Below are 22,373 nucleotides of genomic sequence, written 5' to 3' on the forward strand. Positions count from 1 at the left end.
GGTCCCTTCCAACTTGGCATATTCTGTGATTCTGCGATAAATATTTAACCAAAGTCATTTGCTGTCACCAAAAGAAAGATGCCAGTACCCTTTCCAAGTGGCCACAATACCTCCGAAGTTACTGAGACAGTTAAACTACAAGAGAAGTTCCAGGAAAAGAAGCCTTCTAGAAAAAAAACAGAATTGAGGAGAAAGCAAAGTTAAATCATCTGTATAAAGTTTCTGTAGTCAGCTACAATCTTTCTTGAAGGCTTTTTTCCATTCTGCTCACATAGCACTGTAGAAAAATGGACACGTCAAGCAATTAATTTTAAAATTGTGGCACCAGTGAGTTATTTAATTTTTTAAATGTGTTCTGCAAAAGTTTTACTTGATTCACTAAGTATTCAGTTTTTCACACCATGTCATGAATGGGAGATACCAAACTATTAGGGTAGCTATTTACAATCCTTAATCCTGATCAGCTAGCTCTACTACAGTGAAAAAAGGCAGAAACTCATGTTTCAGGGGTAACACTGAAAACAGAAAAGCTGATGGACAAAGTATTCAGGAAGATATATAGGTAGACATATACAGATATATAGAAGACACAGCTTTTAGCCACTGCTTGAAGCTTCTTTCATCTTTCTTGCATGGGCTTTAAACATCACACACACAATCTATTTAGAGGGAATACCACTCGTAATGCCTAAACACACACACACAGGATTCATCTCCCACAAAATCCTTAACAAGTTCCCTTCATATCCTTTTTGCTCGATCCATGCCGAACACGTCTCATCACCTCTCTTCATCTCCTTTTAACTGATCTGAAATTTTTAAAAAACTTCAAGTTTTCCTGACAATCCAGCCTGCTTACTTTCTGCTCCCCTGCTTTTCTGTTCTTGGGCACCTCAGACCTGCTTTTCCAACTTGTCTTCGAAATTCTATGTTCATCCATTATTAAAAAGCAGTGGAGGTTATTTAATGTTTGTTTCTTCATCCACTGCACTTAGAGAAGTTCTCAGAAATCAGATTTAGCATCTTATTTTCATCCAGGTCAGTTAACAACATTCAAAGGTTATCCTGAAGAAATAATTGTAGTTAGACTTTGTGAAACTGAGAAATCTGAGCATTAAAGAAGGATGTGAAACTCCACCATCAAAACACCACCTTTCACTGTCTTGCTAAACACCATTACAGAGTGGCTTAGGATTTAACATGGCACATTTATGACACTGTTTTAAAAGCAAAGCCAGTCTACCTCCCTTCAGAACAGACACCAAAACCTTACCTCTCTTACTAGCAAATTGAGTGGAAATAAAGTAAAACACACAGTAAGCTCACAATATGACACTGTTGTGGCTGTCAGTATTTTAATAATAATGAAATTGATTGTAGTCCCCATATCCTCTTGGTCTATCCTAACATTCATTCTACCTGAAAGGAACAACAACTAATTTTAAGAGGTCAATACTGCGTGTCACCTTAGTCAGGAAGTTTCAGTGATAGTGCCTCCAAAGAACAACAACCAACCATTAGGAATTGTAGCTCCTTCCCATGCTATTTCATACAACCCCATGGTTAAGATCAAGGCACATACACTGTTTAAAGCAGTTTGAAACACTCTGAACAAAAACAATACATTCCTTTAACCCTTCGAAATACCAGGAAGCCCACAACTCAAATAAATAATGCTAGCATATTCCCAGACTCATTCAAAAGATAAGTTATCAGCGACCATCCCAGCCAGGTTCCCTAACAATGGCAGTAATCCTTACATTTTTTTCAGCAGTAATTAGGTAGTGCGAGGTGATCTATTTCAGCCGTTGTACCCACTATGCAAATCTGAAATGCTCTGAGGCAGAATTAATACCAAAAAACCATGCACCGAGCCCCCTCTGCTCACACTCGTCAGTGCTTCCCCTCAAGTTCTGCTTTACAGACAACACTTTTAGGGTAAGCAGGCTCCTATTTTGTTTGTAAAGTTTTGTCAAGACAATTAGTAGTAAACAAACAGAAAAAAGATTAATTACTAATAGACATCTAAAGTAACAGAATCACAAATTCATATTGCTCTCAGGACATGGACATCCCAGCATAAACACGGCCTAACTACTTACCATAGCGTATGTTCAAGAAGTTCCTAGTGCAGATTCTGAGCTGCCTGACATTCCCATGTTTTGTCAAACTAAAGGTAACACTGACAGAAAATAAGGCAGGGTATAAATCGGAAGGGATGCCGACTCTTTCACACCGAGTGGGAAAGAAATAAAGAACCACGGGTCTCTTCTCAGAAGAGTCTAACTAGCATTCCTGGTATCAACTGAGCACTAACCAAGACCTGGAAAATATTATGTGCTGAGGAGAAAGAAAAAGGAAAAATGGAAAAGGGAGAAGAGTTAGGTCTCTGTGATCCAGCACTTTGCATCCTTGTCTTTTCAGCTGTGTAACTTAACAGGCATCTTGTAAGTGTGGTCCAAAAATAGAGTTGAGATAAAGCTGTGAGTTGAAAAGTGTGTGGTATGCTCTGTGTAGAGCTCTGGCATAGGCCTCGAGGCATTTAAGTTACAGACATGTAAAAGTGCACAGACATGGATGAAACAAACACATTTTGGACTGCATACGTTGCCACCAGTGTTACCTTCTCACTGGCTAAGTTCATACACATCTTCCTCACACCAGCAAGGGACTCTTCACCTACACTATTTTGCTCATTCTTGTCTTTAGTTAATACAGGCATTTACGAAGGAGTCCTTCAAATATCTCACAACCAATGGCACTTAAAATCCTGCTAAGGATAGAGAAGGTCAAGTTTGTATACTAAGAGCAGGGGCAAAGCAGACAGTACTGCAGTTACATCAATTTCAGAAGAGCAGGAGTATCTCAAAAGCTGTAAGATAAAAGAAACAGAGTATTTTATCAGCAAATAATAAAGGGAGAGGAAGGAGAAGAAAGGAACTAACCCTGGCAGCAAATCTTACCACTGCCCTCAGAAGCACAGCTGCACGGTACGATCCTGCAGTGCTAGAAGAGCCATTTCTCCCATTTTAGCCTATGTTATTTTGCAAGCACTAACAGAAGCTAAAAACACTACTTGCCTTCCAGAAAAGCTGTCCTCAGAGGACACTCCCCTGAATGAACTGCCTTTACAGGCAAGTCTTAATTGACTGGACCAGTCACACAAAATCCTCGAGGAAAGAGAAGGTCAAAACAAGGTCTGCAAATTCCTAGCTGGCATCTGGCTCCTCCTCATTATCAAGTTACTTCAGCTGAGCTACTGCTTTCAAACAACTGACCTGAAACTAGTCTCCACATTTTCTTCCTGGAAGTTCCTGAACAGATGTCTGCCTTCAGGGAGAGAGAAAAGAGAAGTGTGCTTTGCTGAGGAAGCAGAGAGGACATGGACAGAGACAGCAAAACAATAAACATTTTGCTGAAGACACTCTGCAGCCAGGGTAATTTTCTTCCCTGGAGGACTCTTCATCAATCTAAAATAAGCACAATTTTTATTTCCAAGTTGTATAGACAAATCACACCAACTCTTTCAACAACTGTAATTGGTACTTTGCTTTACAATGTACATATCAAAATGTAATGCATGCCAAGTATCAGCTTTAGAAAAAGCAAGACCTGCCAAGTGTGTGCAGTTTTGGGCAACACAATCTGAAAAAGACACTAAGCTATTAAAGAGTGTCCAAAGGAGGGCCACAAGGATGGTGAAGAGTTCAGAGGGGAAGCTGTATGAGGAATGGCTGAGGTCACTTGGTTTGTTCAGTCTGGAGAAGAGGAGACTAAGGAGAGATCTCACTGTGGTCTTCAACATCCTCAGGAGGGCAAGTACCGATCTCTTCACTCTTGTAACCAGGGCTCAAGGAAATGGCATGAACCTGAGTCAAGGGAAGTGTAGGTTGGATATTAGGAAAATGTTTTTCACCCAGAAAGTGGTTGGGCACTGGCACAGGCTCCCCAGGGAAGTGGTCACAGCACCAAGCCTCTCTGAGTTCAATAAGCATTTGGACAACACTTTCATGTACATGGTGTGATTCTTGGGGTGCCCTGTGCAGGGCCAGGAATTGGACTCGATGATCCTAGTGGGTCCCTTCCAACTCAGTATATTCTAGTCTATGAAGTTCAAGTTTGCAGCTTTCCAGTGAAAAATCATACGAGCACCACTAAATAACAGTACAAGAAGTACTACTACCTATACAGGTGTTGTCCTGCACTGCAGGACTAGAACACATCTGTTAAGCTGGGCTCCCACAAGCTCCCACCAGCCTTTTGCTCTTGTAGAATCCTGGCTTATGTAACCTACAGAGTTAGTCTGAACTTCACTCAAACATTTATCACAATTAATTCTTCCATTATTTTCTTGGTATGCATTGCCCCACGTCTGTCATTTCCTCAGTAAAAGTGTTATGAGAACATCTCATAGACATAGAGCACTGCAGATTACTCCTGCAAAGACTGTAAGCATATTTGAGACAGCTACTCTCACATAATCAAAGTAGCAAACTCTCTGCAGGCCACTGTGAATTGCAAAATTGCAAGAAAAATCTTCTTATTTTTCCTTTACACCAGAGTTATTACTGCGGAGCACACACTCTCACTTCCTCTATGGGCACTGATCAAGGAACTGGGTCTGTCTATTCCTGCATTGCACTTAACAATCTGATTAGCTAAACCAGACTTCAGCAAAGACATCTAATCCTGATTTTAAGACATAAAAACACTAAAACCTGAGAAGCTATCACTTCTGCCGCCTGCCTCTTCGCCTTTACACCAATCAATCAAGGGTTTCATAAACAGTTGCAGCTTTTACAATACACAAAAAGGTAGAATTATCATTGTAACTCCTGATTTCCAAATCCTTGAGATAAGTCGTTATACACTCAATCATGACAATTTACCAGTAGATAACCCTGAACCTTCTGAGGCACCAACTTGGTATCAGTCACTGCGTACAGCACTAGTGGTTTTACAAAAGTCATATGAACTTAGCTGAAGCTTTATAATGCAATTCTATTAACCTAAGCTCCCTGTGGAGTTTCATGTCTGTTTGTACGTGTCTCTGCACACAAACAGAAACTCTACAACTGATAAGCCATAACTCACCTTCAAAGCTTGAACAGTTTCAAAACTTGAAGTTTTGTAGGGATGTGGCACTAGAACTGCTTTTGAATTATTTCCAGGGGTGAAAAAAAAATCTTATTTTAAAAAAACAACAGACAGCCCATACAACATCCCCAAAGATTAAGACATAATTCCAAACACTACTTGTAGCTACAAAATGAAAAAAGACTGCTGATTTGCAAAAGAAAGAGAAGAGGGGTGCTACTACAAAGCACCAGTTTAGAGAGTTTGTACAAAACCATCTTGCAAGTCTTATTCATAATAACTGTAAGCATACTAGATATATCAAGGCAGTTTGATTTTCAAACTGAACTTACCAGACAAAGCAACTGACACATCATGATTTTACTAGATGCTTGCTTAAAGATGCACTGAGAGCCAACCAGAGCTTGAGTTATTATCAAAAAGCTCAGCTCTGCACTCTTCTGACACTTTCACATACAAGACAGGTCAGGTAAGAACTAAGTCTATCAGTCATTTGAGCCACATGCTACTGCAACCACGCAACAATCTCAGCATAAACGTTTGTACACTAGAGAAGTCCGTGCAGTTCAAGCCCAAAAGCAGACACTCACATCTATTGCATCTCTTTCAAATATGCGGAGCTGCAGAAACAGCTCAAGTTTGATCTTGCGTTCTTGAAAAAGCTCCTCCATCTGAGACTGGGCCTCATCCAGCTGCTGCAGAACTGTCTCTATGTGGTTGATCGAGCTGTTATGGGGGGTCTTGTTACTAGAAATGGCAGAATCCCTATTCAAAGCAGAGAAAGGGGAGGAGGAAGAAAAAAAGAGTATTATTGAATAAAACCCCATACAATTTGGACGCTATACATGACCACAAAATATAAGCCTGTTTCAGAAAAGGTTAGTGCAAGCCATATTACATGAAAGCTAAATTACTTTCATTTTTTGGCCTATTCATCATGTAAAGACATTCTGTTTACAGGAAAGGTAAAATTTCAAACCAGAGACAAACCCTTCCATTGTGAAAACAAGTGGCATATGATAACTATTTACTGAATCTTCCTAGCAGTAAAAGAAAATCCAAATTAGTCAATTAAAAAAAATTACCTAATCTTTTACCTGAGTATAAAACCTTCAAATTCAGATATGCTAATCTTCTGCAGAAAGGAGACATGTACCAGGGCAGCTGTGGCCCAAATTTATTTATTCAGATTGCTACTGAATGCAATGGACTGCAAACTGATGGGCTTTACTACAGTGAAGTTACTTATCAGTCTGCAAAACAAATTCAAGTGTCTCTTTATAAAAAGGCTGCTGCTCAAAACTCTAAACACTGCATGTGTTGGAGCCCTGCATGTCAGACTACAAAGACATACAATTGCTCCTATCAAAAAGGTAGCTAATGTAAACAAAATCTCCTTCTTGTGGAGATAGTGTTTATAAGCTGAGCTTCCTGTAAATAGAGGTTAGAGTCAGTACTGCATGAAAAATCATTGTAGTCCTAATATTTACAAGCTTTAGTATAGGTCATATCTTGTACACATTACCTCTACCCTCAAAACAGAAAAAGCCTCACAGAACATCAGATGAACGTGAGAAGAGATTGAAATAAGAATCTGTTTTACCTTAGTTGCTGTATAAGATCTTCACCTTCTTTTATGACATTGACTGTAACCTGCAGAGTGGTCTGTTGTTGTTGACCAAAACGTTTAATCAGGTCTTGAACAGCCTCCACAGACTCAGCATAGACATCATCAAGCAGTTCCTTCTGTAGCTCTTCAAGCCACGTCCACAGCTAAAGGAGAGGGAAAAAGCAAGAAATGTAAGCCCAAGGATCAGGCAGTCACTATTCCAAATCAGTCTCACTGGACAAGAGAAAACAGACTGAGGTGGCAGAGAAAAAGAGGATTTGTTTTTCTTCATAGAAAAATCCCATCTTCATATTAATGAAAACAAGCCTTTGTTTCAAATAGTTTTCGTTTCTTGGAAATACCAGGAAAGCTTTATCCGTGTTGCTAAGTCACCCTTTCTTTCCCATTTTCCTTCTACAGAACGAAGCGTATCCGATTGAGCAGCACAGAGTTCATAGCGAGAATCCCATCTGCAGCTCTGCGCGAGAGTCCCTGGGAGAAAAATGCTATGGTAACACTCCCTGAGAGAAGAGAGGAAGGAAGGAAGGAAGGAAGGAAGGGAGATGTATTGTAGCCACCATCAAATTTGCACTGCCAGGCTGACACATGCACACAGACAACATAACACTTTTCAGTGGCCTTCAAAAAAAGGAAAAAGAAAGGGCATTTTAGAAAACAAAATACAGAGACAAACCAGATGTGTGAAGTTATTGTTCTCTCATGTTGTGTTTGCCCCCTTGATTTTAATTTCATGCTATTACGACAAAAATCATCATAAGCAATTCTACCAGTTAATTCAGCACTTTTCCTCCCTGCTTCACATGTGCAAAACTGCTCCAAACTGCCCATGCTCTGCAACTTACACAAAAATCCCTAGGTGTATACTACCCAGGTATCACAGTGGGTCACTTGAACCTCACAGTGATCTTTCCCACAATTTTATGAGGGAAGCTGTTGCATCTTAAGCTCTGTGTGAAAGTTATCATCAGACATCTATTGTAGAACTGATAAAAACGCTGCATGAAGAGAGGGAGCACGGTTGTCTCCTGCAACACTCCCGTGAGCAGCACTAACAGCACAGTGGAACAGCTGCTCTCACAGGAAACATTCAAACCCAGTCCCTCCTGTCTATTTTACCATCCCATCCCAAATGCTGCAATTCCAAGAACAATGATTAGAGCTTTTATTTTTTTATCCTGATAGAATAACTCTGATCTGATTGTAAGTATTAGTTCTTTTGATGACATTCAGTCTCTGCCTTTAAAAATTTTACAGATACATTGAACTTAATTAAAATGTTAACACTGTCAAAATACAGACACTAAGCAATCAAAACTGGCTTAATTTCAAAAGACAGAAAACCAAATGTTTTCTTTATTTCTTTGCTTAACATTTTCTACCCATTTCATGCTGCTGTTTGTATAACGTTCTGATCATAAAGGTTTCCTAACCACCAATGGAGCTTCATTAAAACAGAAAATTCAGTGAAGAATTCTAAATCTTGATTAATCAGTTCCTTTGAAGCTTTGTTTTAAAATCAAATGTTAGTTTTTGTATCTCATAGTCTTATACGCCTCCTTAGGTGGGTTTTGAGTAAACGAAGCTATAGGTTAAATTTTCACAATTGGGAAGAACTAATGACATTTAACCAGACTCTCTTCTACAAATCTACTACCCATCCTCCCCAAACCAGAACTGCCTATTCATACACTGTTATTCTGACTACTCATATGCTTCAAAGACAATGCTTGTCACAAATCTGAATGCAACTCCACAACCGTCAACACCACAAGCTTAAGGCACAGCGGTCTTTCTTATTAAAAGGAGCACAAATCAATAGAACTTAACAAGTGGGTCAGAAGCACTCTTCAACATTCATTCCAGCATAACCAAATGCACCATCCGATTTTTTTTTTCCAAATGTATACTTTGGAATGCAACTTTAACTTGGAGACAAATGAAACTTAAGAGCAAGAAGTCTGACAATACAACCTGAAAACTTTACTCATGTTTCCATGTCTAGAGGACATGTATCTATGCCTCTTTTAGCTTATGAAGTTTATGTCTGAATCATACTAACAGGGTATTAAGTCAGAGACCTTCCAAGTGAGCTGGTATCTATCTACATACAACTAGTACACCCTGCAACTGTGGAAATACATACATTAGAGAGTAACACTTCGTTGTTTTCTGCAATGTGCTTGATGCTGGCTGGAAGACCTCTACACTTCATGCTTACTATGTTGCCTATAAGAGGCCCAACTTTCACAGATGTTTATAACACATTTAATGCCAGAGCAACTGGCACTAAAACCATTTTGAGTCTCTAGGACTATATCAAGTTTGCCCCTTGGATCCCTTAAAAGCACCTGTATTGCAGCTCAAGACAGGTCCGAGAATCATTTCAATTTTTTGCAATATGTTTTCTGCAGCTGTATTGTGTTAGACTCACACAAGGAATACACCTCATCTCTGCATTTTTTATTCTTCACATACACTTCAGTCATTTCTATAACTGAGTGGAAAAGACCTAGAAGGAGCAACAAAACTTAAAAATGCTGGACTGGTGATGTACTGTGCGTGTGAATAATTCCCTTAAAGCTCACTCTGGATGCAAGAGACCAACCTAACACAGAACAAGCAGACTTCTCCCTCTGCATAGCCAGCTCAGGGCAACACCACCTGCCTTTAGCAGAAAGACATAGGTGCCAGTACAACAAAGTGTGATGCTGACTGACTTAGCGCCTGGCCAGCACGCCATGACTATAAACATAGTATCTTGCCCCCGGGGTACCAAAGGCCTCAAAAATGTATTTCATTTCCCTAGCTCATTAGCTGAATTGTCCACTGTTTGGGAAGAAAAAACATTTCATGAATGTGCAGAAAGAGAAGGAGAGTAATTAGTATGCATTACTTGCCTAGCTTTGATTCATACGCTGTTGAAAGTGGAACAATTTAAGCCATTTATGAAGTGACTAAACAGCTCTGTGACACTTCCATAGCAAAAGTTACTCTGATAGATTACCAAATAAGCTTTTTACACTTTTCCCCCAAGCAAGTTTCTGACAAACAGCTTCCCCTCAAAATAATCTTGGTGTTTATACACAAAAGTTATAATAAAGCCACCATACATGAAAAAAAAAAAGTCAGATTATTAAAGCTGGATACAAATTCATACAAACTGAGAGGAGCTTAATTCTTAATGGGTGGCAATAGCCAGTTGGCTTCTCTACAGCTTTCAAACCAGAACGAGCCCTGGATATACTGGAAATTACGTAAATTACCATGTTTTCAGATACAAAATTAAGGATGAAGACTGTAATACGATGCACAGCAAAGCCACAAGAAAGCAAACAGTTTACAGCAGAGTGTGAACGGAGACTACAGCTTACCCATACATGTTCAGCAGTGCAGAACTGCAGATTTTACAGTGCAATGACTTTTTGAGGTAACCCATTATCCATAAAAGAGAGTTTGGCAACAAAAACCCACTGGGAAAAAAACCACAAACTCCTCATCATTAAGAAACTATTAACTTTCTCTTGGTGTGAACTCTGAGCAACTTCCAGTCATGTCTTTTTCTATTCTTTCTAAGAGACGCAGTATGAAGATCCCTAAACAAACCATCCAGTCCTGCGACCTCAGTAAGAACTTTATCCAGTGGCAAGACAGCTGTATACATAACTCAATCCAGTCACAGGAGGCTTCTGATCTTTTCATCTGCTCTTTGCATCTTATCTTATTTGGAGAGGGAAATAAAATTCTGAGTCCCTGACAGGCAAATGTTTCACCCAGCAGATTTTTTTTTTCTTGATCTAAATATAGCACAGACTAAGAAACATCTGCTTGAATGAGCCTGCATCCTGTACTACCTCTTTCCTAAGTTCTTGGGACCATGCCATTAGTCACTGAGATGGTATTATTTTAATTGTCTGCAACATCCTGGAAGTTACAGTGTTTCCATCACGGGCCTCTATCCATTTAAGTCCCATCTCAGCCATCTCCTGAAAGACTGCAGTTAAATAAGACCCTTCTGTATTTTGCTGAATGTAATCAGAGAACAATTATTTTTGAGTTAATACCTTCCCCAAGAGCACAAAAATATTTTATAAGAGTAAAATATGCATCTTTCACCATTAAGTTTTGCATTTTTATAATAATGGCTTTTGGATATGAAGTCTGCCTTTTCAGAAGGCCAGGCAAAGAAAGGCACGCAGTTTCTGCATGTAAAAACTGCAAATTCCTCTTTCTGCCTGTCCCCCAGCACAGTGTTGCAGCATGTGTATTACCACAGGCACAGTTACTGAAGGAGCTATTATTTGTACAGGGTCAAATGTCGATAGTATTCCCCAACAAGTATATCTAGATGCAGAAAGGGGCTAATGTGTGTATCTCTGCCTCTAAGCTTTGGCTTTCAGGACATGCAGCAGACAGAAAATGCATCTTTTTAAAAACAAAACCCATAAGATGTTAAACCCCCTGGAGTTTGTCTTCCAGGGTCTTTCAGTGATATTCAGGATGTTAAATGCCTGTATTTTTTTTAACTAGATAGAATTATCTTTAAAAGCTTCAAATATCCCTATCTATTCTACGGTTATAAAGGAATTAATTTCCTATTCAGCATAAATTCATCCTTTAAGCGAAACCAAGTTGCTCACATCTTCCTAAAATTACACCAACTACTACTATCCTGTTAACATTTCTCCCATTTCTTACCCGAACAAGACAAAAATGTCTATACCTTAGCTTAATACAGTATAAAGGCCTACTTCTGCCTCACTTTTATCAAGCACTTAGTGCTATTTCAACTGCACTTGGACCTAAATTTCATCCCTTTTTCCATGCAAAGTAGCTACTGGTATTGAAAAGCTCAAGAGAGAAAAAAAGCTGTGCTGGGGAACTGGATTCCAGTCCTACTGAAGCAGTAAGCCACAACACACTTGAGTGTGCAGCCACTGAATGTGTTTCTCATTTCAAATTTAAAAAGTGTCCTCCTCAGCTCTCAGACTCAAGATGATCAGCAAAAGACTGGCCAGAAACTGCACTTTGTATCTTTTGCCAGACCTGTCACACTGAGCATTGCTGTGCTATAATGACACAATTAAAATATTAGAGAAGCACAAGACTGAGAGACAGAGCCTTTACACTTAGATGCGGGCAATCCAGACGATGCTCTGCTGCCTGGAAAGGGCACACAGAGGAGAGGGCAGCCTTATTATGACATGCAAATTTAACCTGTAGACCACCGGCACAGAAGGATCAAATACCCAGGAGTGACAGACAACCACAAGAGCAGGTCTGTCATCTCAGGATTCATCCCAGGATGAAAGGAATGCACCACTGTGTGATGGACGCCCTTCCATACTGGATAATGCAAAGGAGAGCATATTTCTGGCAGTGAGACAAAGCAAGACCATTATCAACAAGTTTTTTTGAACCAAATAGACATGCCTCATAGCTAGATCTGAATGTAAGGGCAGCACTGTGGTCAGAGCAAGGCCTCCTCTGCCTTCCCCATGCACTGGCACCCTCAAAATTCTGCCACCTTTTTTCAAAAGCTTGCACAGGTTAGTGTTCATTACTCTGGTAATGAAGGCTTTTTATTTGAAAACTTAGCCAACTCCACTTCCCTTCCCTTTATTTCAACCTTGGTCTATTCTAGAGCAAAATCTAGCTTAAGCAAGACAAAAAAAGAAGAGACACATCTACTAACTCCATTAAGCATACTGTGTATACATAAAAAGTGCTCTGAGCTATTTTATCAACTTGCCAGAATACACACAAAAGGTTATATGCAAAAAAATAACAGGCTTTTAAGAGATCATTCTCTTCCACTTACAGTCAGCCTGGTCTGTATTCCCACACTTGACTCCAGTTAGGAAAATATCTGTTGCTCTACTTTGGCACTACAACAAACACCTGGCTTGGACAGGATTTCAGTCTTCCCACTCATAGCTGCTGAGAGAGACATTTTGGAGAGAGTGTGTGTGTGCACATCAGTATTTTTGTGTGTGGAAGAGTTTGAACTCAGATCAAAACGCTGTTCATCTCTACTTTGTGACACATTTCACAGCAAACACTATTGAGACTCCTGCTGCTGTGTTTTGCACACAACCATTTCTGATAACTGTTTATTTAAGAGATGTTATCTTTTATCTGTGCACCTTTTTTCTCACCATGTACCTTGCCATATTATTAAATGTCAAAAGGCACAGAAGTCATAAGGGTTTCACTGTCTTGCAATGGTAAGTTTCAGGTGTTAAGTTGTATTTTATTCATCCTCAGGCTGGGAATCTGTCAGGACACAGTACTTTCAATGCAAAGATCCTGATAGGGATATTTATTATCCCAAACACTTTTAAAGCTTGCCAGTGCATAGCTTAACTTCAGTACATCACTTACTGAGACGTTCGGCTTATAGATCGAAATGTCTTACTAAAACTCAATATTCACAACCTTACAACTTTAAAACTAATAATAACGTAAAAGCATCACAATCTATATATAGCAAGCAACTGATTTTCTCAGATCACCACTAACCAAAATGAGTGATACCATTACACAACACTGTATTTCTGTTTTCCCTGAATACATCTTTTTTTCCCCCACCGAAAAATGTTGTCTACTGAGGTTAATCTATGAGGAGTCTGAGAACTTTTATGTTTTTTTTCATGCTTGTAAACCACAGAGACCTCTACCAGCTTGTAACTACCTCACAAAAAAACTTCTGGAAATGTTCAAGACAGACAGTATTTTCCATGTGCGTCATAACAGGCTGCTGCACACATACCACACAGTCGCTTTGTGCACAGGTATAGCAAAAGTCTGTTACTTCCAGGATGAGCGTTTCGTGGCAAACACATTGCTTCTGAAAGCAGAAACTGTGCTGATTTACTAAGTACGAGCAGAAAAAGAGTACTGTGCAGACACTGAAGGGCTGATGCTTCCCAGGGAAGCTGGGAAAAGTTGTAGGCAAATTCTGTGTCAGGTATAAAGGTTATGTAAATCTACAGGGAAGAAGTTGTATTGGAATGCTCTCATCCAGATGAGAAGCATTCATTCAACATGAAGTATTTCTGGGGAAAAAAATAAAACACACTAAAACATCCTACTTCAAAAAAATCAAGGGATTTAATGGATATCAGAGCCAGGTTTCAAACTCTCAAAACAGTCAATAACTCACACAGCTTTTCTCAGCTCTGTGGCTCCCTCTAAACTGTCATATATAAACAGGGTTTTAACTCCTCATGTCTATTTTTTTACCAGGAAAACACAAAAAAGATACAAGAGACAAAATTCACCCTGAACACTTGAAGGGCAAAATGCATTGGTGGTGTTTTGATTTCTTCGGGGGTTTTTTGTGTTTTGAGAGTTGATTGGTTGGTGGGTTGGGTTTTTTGGTGTTGGACTTTTTTGTATTGTTTTTTTTTATTTTTACTTCACAACTGAAGCATCTCTTTCTGGTTCAACAGCTAATGTATTATCCTACTACTTGAACTCCTCTCTTCGCTAGCTAAGTGTGCATGTTAACTTCTTCACAATACAGCAGAAAGATTACGTTGCTTACAGGTATGCACTAATTCATTCAGTGATTTCCCACATCCTGCCGGAGAAATACAATTCTCCTGCCAATAAAGCGTGGATGACTTTCAGGTTTAGGGCATTTTTATCTTCCATCTGCTTTGTGATGCCTTCTCAGTGCTCCACACGCATGTTTGATAACAAACAACATGCTCTTGAAAACAGATCAGAACACAGAAAGCATAAGACAGCTTTGAGCTTGCTATTTCTTTGCACCTGAACCAAAGGACTAGTCTACTAAATATGAACCATGCATCTCACTCTCATCTGTATTTTTTAAGTAGAATGCAAATAAATAAAAACACAGCCTTCCTTACATAAATAAGTACTTTTAAAAATTTTCCTTATTAATTATAAAGGTCATCCACATGACAAAACCAAAAAAATCAACATGTGCACATCAGCCACTACAGCACCTTTTCCCTAAAGTCCAGGCTGCAAAAAGGCTACCATAGTAACAGCTGTGTGTGCTTACAGACTCAAAATAATATCCATTTTCCCAAAGTAATAAATCAAAATACAGATTTTTTTTTTTCCTTTTCAATAAAACATTATTATCTAGGGGAGCAGTGGCAACATGCCAGCACATCTGGATCAGCCTCCCTGAATTACTCAACGGTGACTCACAGATTAGTCTGCTTTTCAGTTTTTTGGATTTTTGAAAGCAAATCCTTTTACAGTCTCCATCTTTCATCACTACAACCAACTGTATTCCATCTAAAAACCATTCCAGCTGTTGCTCTAAGAAGAACAGGTAATGAAGAAATATACAGAAAAAATGAAAATGTTTCAGCATCTGACTGGTCCTGTGCTTCATAACAGGTAATGGACCAGTGCCATGTGCTTGAGAAAGTGAAATGAAAAAGCTGCCCCCTAAGGATAGTTTATGAAACAGCATTTATATTTTGTTTGAACAAGCAGAGCCCTGGGAGAGTATTGGCAAGGAAGCATCTAACAGAAAACTGATGGGGGAGCTATGTACTCATGTCTAGAGCTAAAAAGTAATTTAATCCTGACCTCCTTCAAAGACCAACTGCCTTGTGCTTTTGTTTCAAGTGCAAAGCAGATGTTTCACACACAAAAAACTCCCATTCCTATGCTCCACAAGGTTTTGCTGAAGAAGCTACTTAGAATACTATACCACTGAACAGACCATTTCTCAATGTATGGTGAAGGGAAGGAACACATACCAGGACATGCTGTGATCCAGAAGCTTTTTGTATTTTCACCAAGTTTGAACACTGAGATTTAACATGAGCTCCAAAGAGAAACCAAGTGACCTAAAGTTGTCAAAATTTGCCACAATGGTAACTAAAATGCCTTACTGAAGACCTTATTTTTGTTGTAGTCTGTTCCACCCTCTCCCATGAGCTTATAAATTCATATGATCTGTGTTCTGAATTGGAGCAAAAAAATGAACTTGCTGAAAATTGTTTGGCTGAATTTTCTTTTTCCTGGTATATCAGTTCAAGCTTTGAAGAAGACTAAAAATTGCAAACATGAGGCAAACCATTGTCATTATCAGATAAGCTCTTTACTTTGCAAAGAACTGTCAATATACAAGATAAAAATGCAATGAGCAAAAGAGAGAAAGGACCAAAATCTTTCTGGGCAGCAGGGTTGCCTTAAGTAGCCTTGTGCTTCTGCCATACATTTCAGTCTCCTGAACCGTGTCAGTCTAACCATGGTAACTCAGACAACTGGAGAGATGGCTGGATATAAAAAACCCACAAGTGCACAGTATCTCCCCCTGCAATGTTGTGTTTTAGCTGTACCAGTTCCCTGATCTGACCCTCCCCCCTTTCCCGTGACGGAACAAGCATGTGTACTTGCACAACAAAGCAGGCAGAAACTGCTTCTGAAAGCAAAAAATAAAAATAAAAAAATAATTAAATAAATAATTAAATCCTTAAAAAGAACAACCACCCTACCCCAGCCCACTATCCACAGTGAATTACAAACTCAGTAAGTTTGTGAAAATGAAATTCATCATACAGTAGGGGTTTTCATTATGTCCTATGGCAAGGTTCCAACAATGAAAGCAACATTAGACAATACCAGTTTTAAGGCTTGAAGTTTTACCTCTTTAACATGAGTGTGAAAGGACACAGACATGTCCAGCAGGATCTTGCGTTGCTCCACACGCCTAACAAAATCCTGTATCCGGTCTTCGAGCTGATGGGCAGCTTGATAAATTTCCTCCGGGTCACACTCCCCAGTCTGAGCGAGCTGTTCTGCTGCTTCTAGGAGCTTATCTGCGTTGGTATATGTGTTCTGTAGAGAAATAAGTTAGTTTCACAGGTTTAAATGAAAAAAAAAAGTAATTATATTTTAAAGCTGCTCCGCTAATGAAAACAAAATGACAAAAAGGTCCTTGGAATGTATTTTTCTTTCTTCTTTTCTTAAAGAAAGTAGAATATAATCTTACTAAAGATTTTGTTAGATTTCTATATACTTTTTCATTTAACTGTGAATAAATTAATTTCTTACCTCCTTATTTATGTCTATTAAAATGTCTTCCTGATCCAGAACTTGGAATTAGTATTTTATATTCACATCTAGAATAAAGATCGGCCTAAACATCTAACTACTTGCAAACTGGCCTGCATCAATACTGGAGAAATCACTACAGTCAGGGACAGAAGTCTTTTCAAATATGTATTACTAGAGTTGAAGAAGTTCTAACTGCTGGTAGAGATGCTTTACATCCAGTCCACACATCCAGCAGGAAGGTGGAAAGTGACCAGGTACAGAAGGCGAACATTTCGCTCCATCCTTACAGAAGCGAGGCGTCCAAAATTCATGTGTCAAGCGGATCATTTGTGAAACAGCAGCAGCACAGGAAGATTCAGAAGTCAGCTATGGCTGAGTGCCTGAATGGAATACTGTCCCAATACATCACAGGATTAACAAATGCAGATCAACAGTCCTGCAAGAGACTTGGGTCTAAGCAGAAAAAGAACAGAAGTCTGGTATCTTGTGTGCTGCGAGTGCTATGGTCCAGAGAAGAGACAGATGTCTAACAACTCTTAAAACTTAGAATTTGCAGTCTGCCTCTATAACTTTCTCATTAATTCAAAACAGGACTGAGTCCAGGCATTCATTATCATTTGGTTGCTCTTTTTGAGCCTAACCTTGGGTTTTCATATTTTAGAATGGTTCTCAAAATACTCAAGAAAGCTTAGAAGGATGTTAACCTCTGGAGAAAATAGACTGAAGTCAAGTCTAGACTAAAGAAGCTTTGCTTATGTCACCACATCAGGTCTTCTGATAGGTTTGCACCACAGACTAAAAAAAGAAAGCATTCTTGACAATATAAACTACAGCTTTTTCTTTTCAATTCTGTCCTTCCATGTTTTCCCAACATCAATTACACCAAGTAAAAACACTGCTGGCCAAGATAAATTAAGCCTATGCAAATGTACTTTTCTTTGCCATAAATATAGTATCACACCTCTAATTAACATTATAATATCCACAAAAGTTAAATCCAAGTCCGGCCCTAAAACTGTACTGAAGGGCAGGAAATAAGACCTCTGCCCCAGGATATCAAGCAAATTACCAGACAAGCCCAGGACAGATTACATGACTCAGTGCAGCTTTCATATATTTGCGGGGGAGTTCCCCCTTCATTTATTATGATCTATTTATGTAAGGAATTGAATCCATGCTGTTTCTTGAATTTGACTATGTACCTCTTAGCCCTTCCTTAACTTTCAGCTTTTTAATTGCATGGAGGGGTAGAGAACTCCTCCCTGGTTTCCCTCAGCAAGGCTGCAGAGATAAATATAAGTATACCTTATTCAGTGGGGAGCGCACTACTCAACACTCCAGACCACTGTTTCAGGCCATGCTGGCCCAGAACACACTCTGATCTGTGCTTTGGTATTTTGACTTCCATGGTTGCAGCTCACATGTGTTCAAGGGGCAAGGTCAAAGAGCCTTAAAGGCACTCCTCAAACAAAAACTACTTCATCAATCCAGAGCACCACACCCAGTTGCAGATGGCTGAAACAGAAGTTTCCCATTTTAATGAAAACTTTATCTCACATGTGAAGCATTGTTTACAAATTCCAGAAGTATCTTCCGCATTACACAGGCCCAGGCATATCTGACTTCTCTTTCTGTAAACGGGATGGTGAACTGTCTGTATTCAGAAAAGATCACAACCTGGATGCTTCTTCAAAAGGGGTTGTGATTCTCAAATCTAGCAGCAGACACATGCCTTAACACACAAATTTCACTTCCAAGTAGAGCTGAAATATAACATAAATATTAACTGCCTATTGAAATAGACATCACAGCAAATAGGCGTTCGGTACTAACTACTGCCTTTCACAGTTTTCTGCTTACTTCTAAACAATGCTCGGAGGAAACAAAGGAGCAATGTGAAGATTTTGAAAATGCTGGTCCGAGGAGACAGCCACCAGTTAGAAAGCAGAAAGTTAGGCAGAAAGAGCAGGAGTTCTCCCATGATGCTGCTTATGCCAGTTTCCTAAACTGGCAAAGACTTCACCGTGAAAAACTTTCCTCAGAATATCTCCACTAGCATATGCCTCCCCAGATCCCAGGGGAAAGGAAGCAGCCCTGTAAGAGCTTCAAGATGACCTGTAGTCCATCCCTCTGTGCCCCAAGATCTGAGTCTTTAACAGGCATTATTCTCCAAAAGGCTGAAAAATTCTCTGTATGGAATTTACCACCTTCTGCAACAACATATTCCATCATTTTTCCAGTCTTCCTGTTGAGAAACCTTTTCTACATATTCTTCACAAAAAACAAACACCATATGTTTAGAAAGCATATGAAGTGGCACATCACAGAAAACCCAAAGGCTAAATTTTAGTGCAGAAATAAGTACAACTGACCATAAATACAGCAACAGAAGTGAGTGGAGGTATGGTCTGAACTTGACAAAAACTGGAGTTTATTGCACTACAGAAAGAGAAAAGAGACACAAATGGATGGAGGGAGATCAACAGAGGTATACAAATCATTAAAGGTAGAGAAAATTAAGATAGATTAGTCATTAACTACAATGGATGCTATTGCATTTAAACATCAGACAACACACTTAAAATGAAAAAGCAAAGTACTTTTCATCTAAGGAGCAATTAAATTGCGTAACTCATTGCCACAGGATCTGGCGCACGTTCCAAGACCATAAATGGGTTCAAAAAGTAGCTAGCCTAATTAAGGAAAGAAAAGTCCATCAGTGACTATTAAACACTGGTTCTGATGCATCATTCAGTTCCAACATCAAACAGGCCCAGATAACTGGGAAGGTAATTTTTTAAGTGTACAGGTCCCTTTTCTTTATGCATCTGGTGATAGGCACAAGATACTGTAAGACATGGACCTTTAATTTGATGTACTGCAACCTTCATGAGTAAAATTCCAAACCAGTTCAAATACATAACTTTTTTTTTAATAACCTTAAAGGAGAGAGCAACTGGTGGTGGTGTTTAAAAGGGGTATTCAAACACAAACTTGGAAGAATCTTTCTTGTGCATTTCTTGCACCAAGAAGACTTGAGTTCTTTACTCAGATGCAGTCTGCACATGGAGAAAAGAACTTACCTATGGAAAAAGATCCCATTAATTAATTCTTGTCATATATCTTTTGTGTTTTTTGAGCATAGATTACTGTTAAAAGCAGACATAGATTATAGTTGAAACACAAAAAGCTGACTTACAATTTCACGTGGAAACGCATGGGGAAGTAGAACCACAATACTGACTTGTATCCAGTGTTTCTAACTTGAAAATACATGCCCAAAAGTGAATCAATTATGTACAAATTTGGAGTCTTGACACTTTGACTAAATGGTCTCATGGACACAAAGATGATCATGAGGAGAGGGGAAAAAAAGAAAAAAAATGGGTAATTGAACTGGACAGGCTTTACATGAAGAGAGCAACAAAATTTTACAAGGGTGGGTCCAAGTCCAAGTATGTATGTGTAGGAATTTATCAAAAGAATTTAGGGAGAATCAGTAGCTGAGTTTTATCTATATATTTTCTGAAGTGCTAACAAAAAGTGTTGAAGAGAAAAAACAAACTGTCATTTCACATGAATTTTAAAGTGAATAATTTGTGAGACCACAGCCTATTGACTATGCAACTTCTTTTCTATTCAACATACAGCTGAATAATAACTCTTTGAATGCTGTTGAGGAAATGGCACCTCATTCACATTAAAAAAAGAATGAGGGAGGAACCAGAAAGGAGGAAAAAAGAAATAATAATTTTTGCTCCCCTCAAAATCAGCAGTTAACCTTTGATCAGGAACATTTCAACATTACTGCTGGCTCCCTGCATTTCCTAGAACATTGCCATGCCACCAACACTTCACTTGACACTACTTTCTCTCAACTTCTAACTAGAACTGACTGAAATTCTCTGATTATGCCTAGGGTCCTATTAAAAAATGAAACAAAACAAAATGACAACAACAAAAACCAAAATCCAAAACGCAACCAAGACATGGACAAAACAGAAATGTAGGTAGAGAGTCAGTCAGCTGAAAGTTATTGACACTTTAACAAAGGACTGCAGATTGCTGTTTTATACTTGAACATAATCTTCCTTGTAACAGCAACAACAGGAATGCCTTTTGGGGCCTGCTTATATCCAGTTTTAGAGCACATAAGAGGAATAACTCAGAGGGTGTGCCTGTCTTGGCAGTAACTCGCTACACATTCAAGAGTTAGAGATGAAAAAAGTACTTATTAGATCATTTTGTCCATCCTTCTGTCAATGGAAGATAGTCCCCTGTAGTATATTTAAGTTCTTTGACCAATCTAAGTTTTCTATCTCCAAAAATAGACTTTCCATCCAATCCCCTAAAGAGATAATTTTAAACTCTAGTAACATTCAGTTTTATGAAGTTTTTGCTAAGAATTTGCTTTACAATTTTCTACTTTAAAAGTATAATGCAAATTAACAAGACACTTTTTTTAACATCCCACTAACAGTTCTACACACTTCATCCCCTTTGGTTACTCAAACATTTTTTTCTTCTTCGTTCAAATAACACAGTATTAAGTATGAGATCATTCAGGTTTTCTGAAGTATCTTATGGAAATAGATTCTTGCTTGTCTGACCCAGAAAAGTAAGTATTTCCACATGGAAAATATTACGGTTCTTACTAAAAATGAAGTATTAGACATGCATTTGGAAAATCTAGCATATATATAATCAAAAATAACAACACCTATTATTTTTGAAAATGTTATAGGAAATCAGTATTGAGGAAGCTTTCTGATGCTATTTCAAAGTCCTCGGTCACTGGAGGACCGTATTTAAAACAAAATTTTATCAAGAGCCTCATCTTCCACTAAACAGGTAAACTGTAAACACACTTGTGATGCATCCACCATAGTATATGTGACTGCTGAGTTCCTGCATGTCACTTCAGAATTTTCTAATAGCATTGTCTTCTGTTCTGACTGAAGGGCCACTATGTCAACCCTACATTAAGGACACTTTTCTTGATTAATCTTAGATATTCTTACTCTTATCCATCATTACGATTGGACAGATAGTGAATGTTACTAATGGGGAGGATTCTGGCCTTCAGCTTCCTTTGCAGGGTTTTATTCAGCTCACATGCCCTTTTAGAGGATGACACCCACACCAATTTCTTGTTAATGTCCCTGTATCCCTTTGAATCTCTGTGTCTTTTGACTCTTTTTTTTTCACAGAAAAGTGTTTTGAAGTTCTATCGGTTCCACTTAACTTCCCATGGAGTCCTCCTATGGAAAAAGCATTGGTATCAGTGGTTCAGAACAGGAGCGCATATACAAACTGAACTGTATTTAAAGAATAAACTTCAAGCCAGATCAGCCAGTTTGCTGGCTCACCTGGTTTCCTTAGGAATCTCCCCTCTTCCTCCACATGAGATTGTGGTGAGAGGATTTGAGAGCTCTCCAAGCTTAAAGTCAGAAAGCAGGACTTCTAATTGATCTCCAGCCTCTCTTATTAGGTTGCACAAAAGTTTAAATCCTAGAATCCTATAGAACTAAGTTACTTTTAAGGAAGACCTTTCATTCTTCTGTGAATCAATATTTGAAAGCATACTTTTGAA

The 22,373-nt window shown here is 38.8% G+C and overlaps 1 protein-coding gene across 2 annotated transcripts in view; it reads right to left on the reverse strand.

The window, feature by feature from the left end:
• TRIO (trio Rho guanine nucleotide exchange factor) overlaps positions 1–22,373 on the reverse strand; it is a 178,903-nt gene that overhangs the window by 117,935 nt on the left and 38,595 nt on the right. For both annotated transcript variants that reach the window (XM_029965287.1, XM_029965288.1), the window contains exons 10-12: positions 16,370–16,561; positions 6,701–6,870; positions 5,688–5,862 (exon numbers count right to left, since the gene is read on the reverse strand). In XM_029965287.1, the coding sequence (XP_029821147.1) occupies positions 5,688–5,862; positions 6,701–6,870; positions 16,370–16,561 (537 nt within the window). The remainder of the gene's footprint in view (positions 1–5,687; positions 5,863–6,700; positions 6,871–16,369; positions 16,562–22,373) is intronic.

Source organism: Manacus vitellinus, unplaced genomic scaffold (genome assembly GCF_001715985.3).
Source record: "Manacus vitellinus isolate BGI_N305 unplaced genomic scaffold, ASM171598v3 scaffold_96_pilon, whole genome shotgun sequence".
NCBI lineage: Eukaryota > Metazoa > Chordata > Aves > Passeriformes > Pipridae > Manacus > Manacus vitellinus.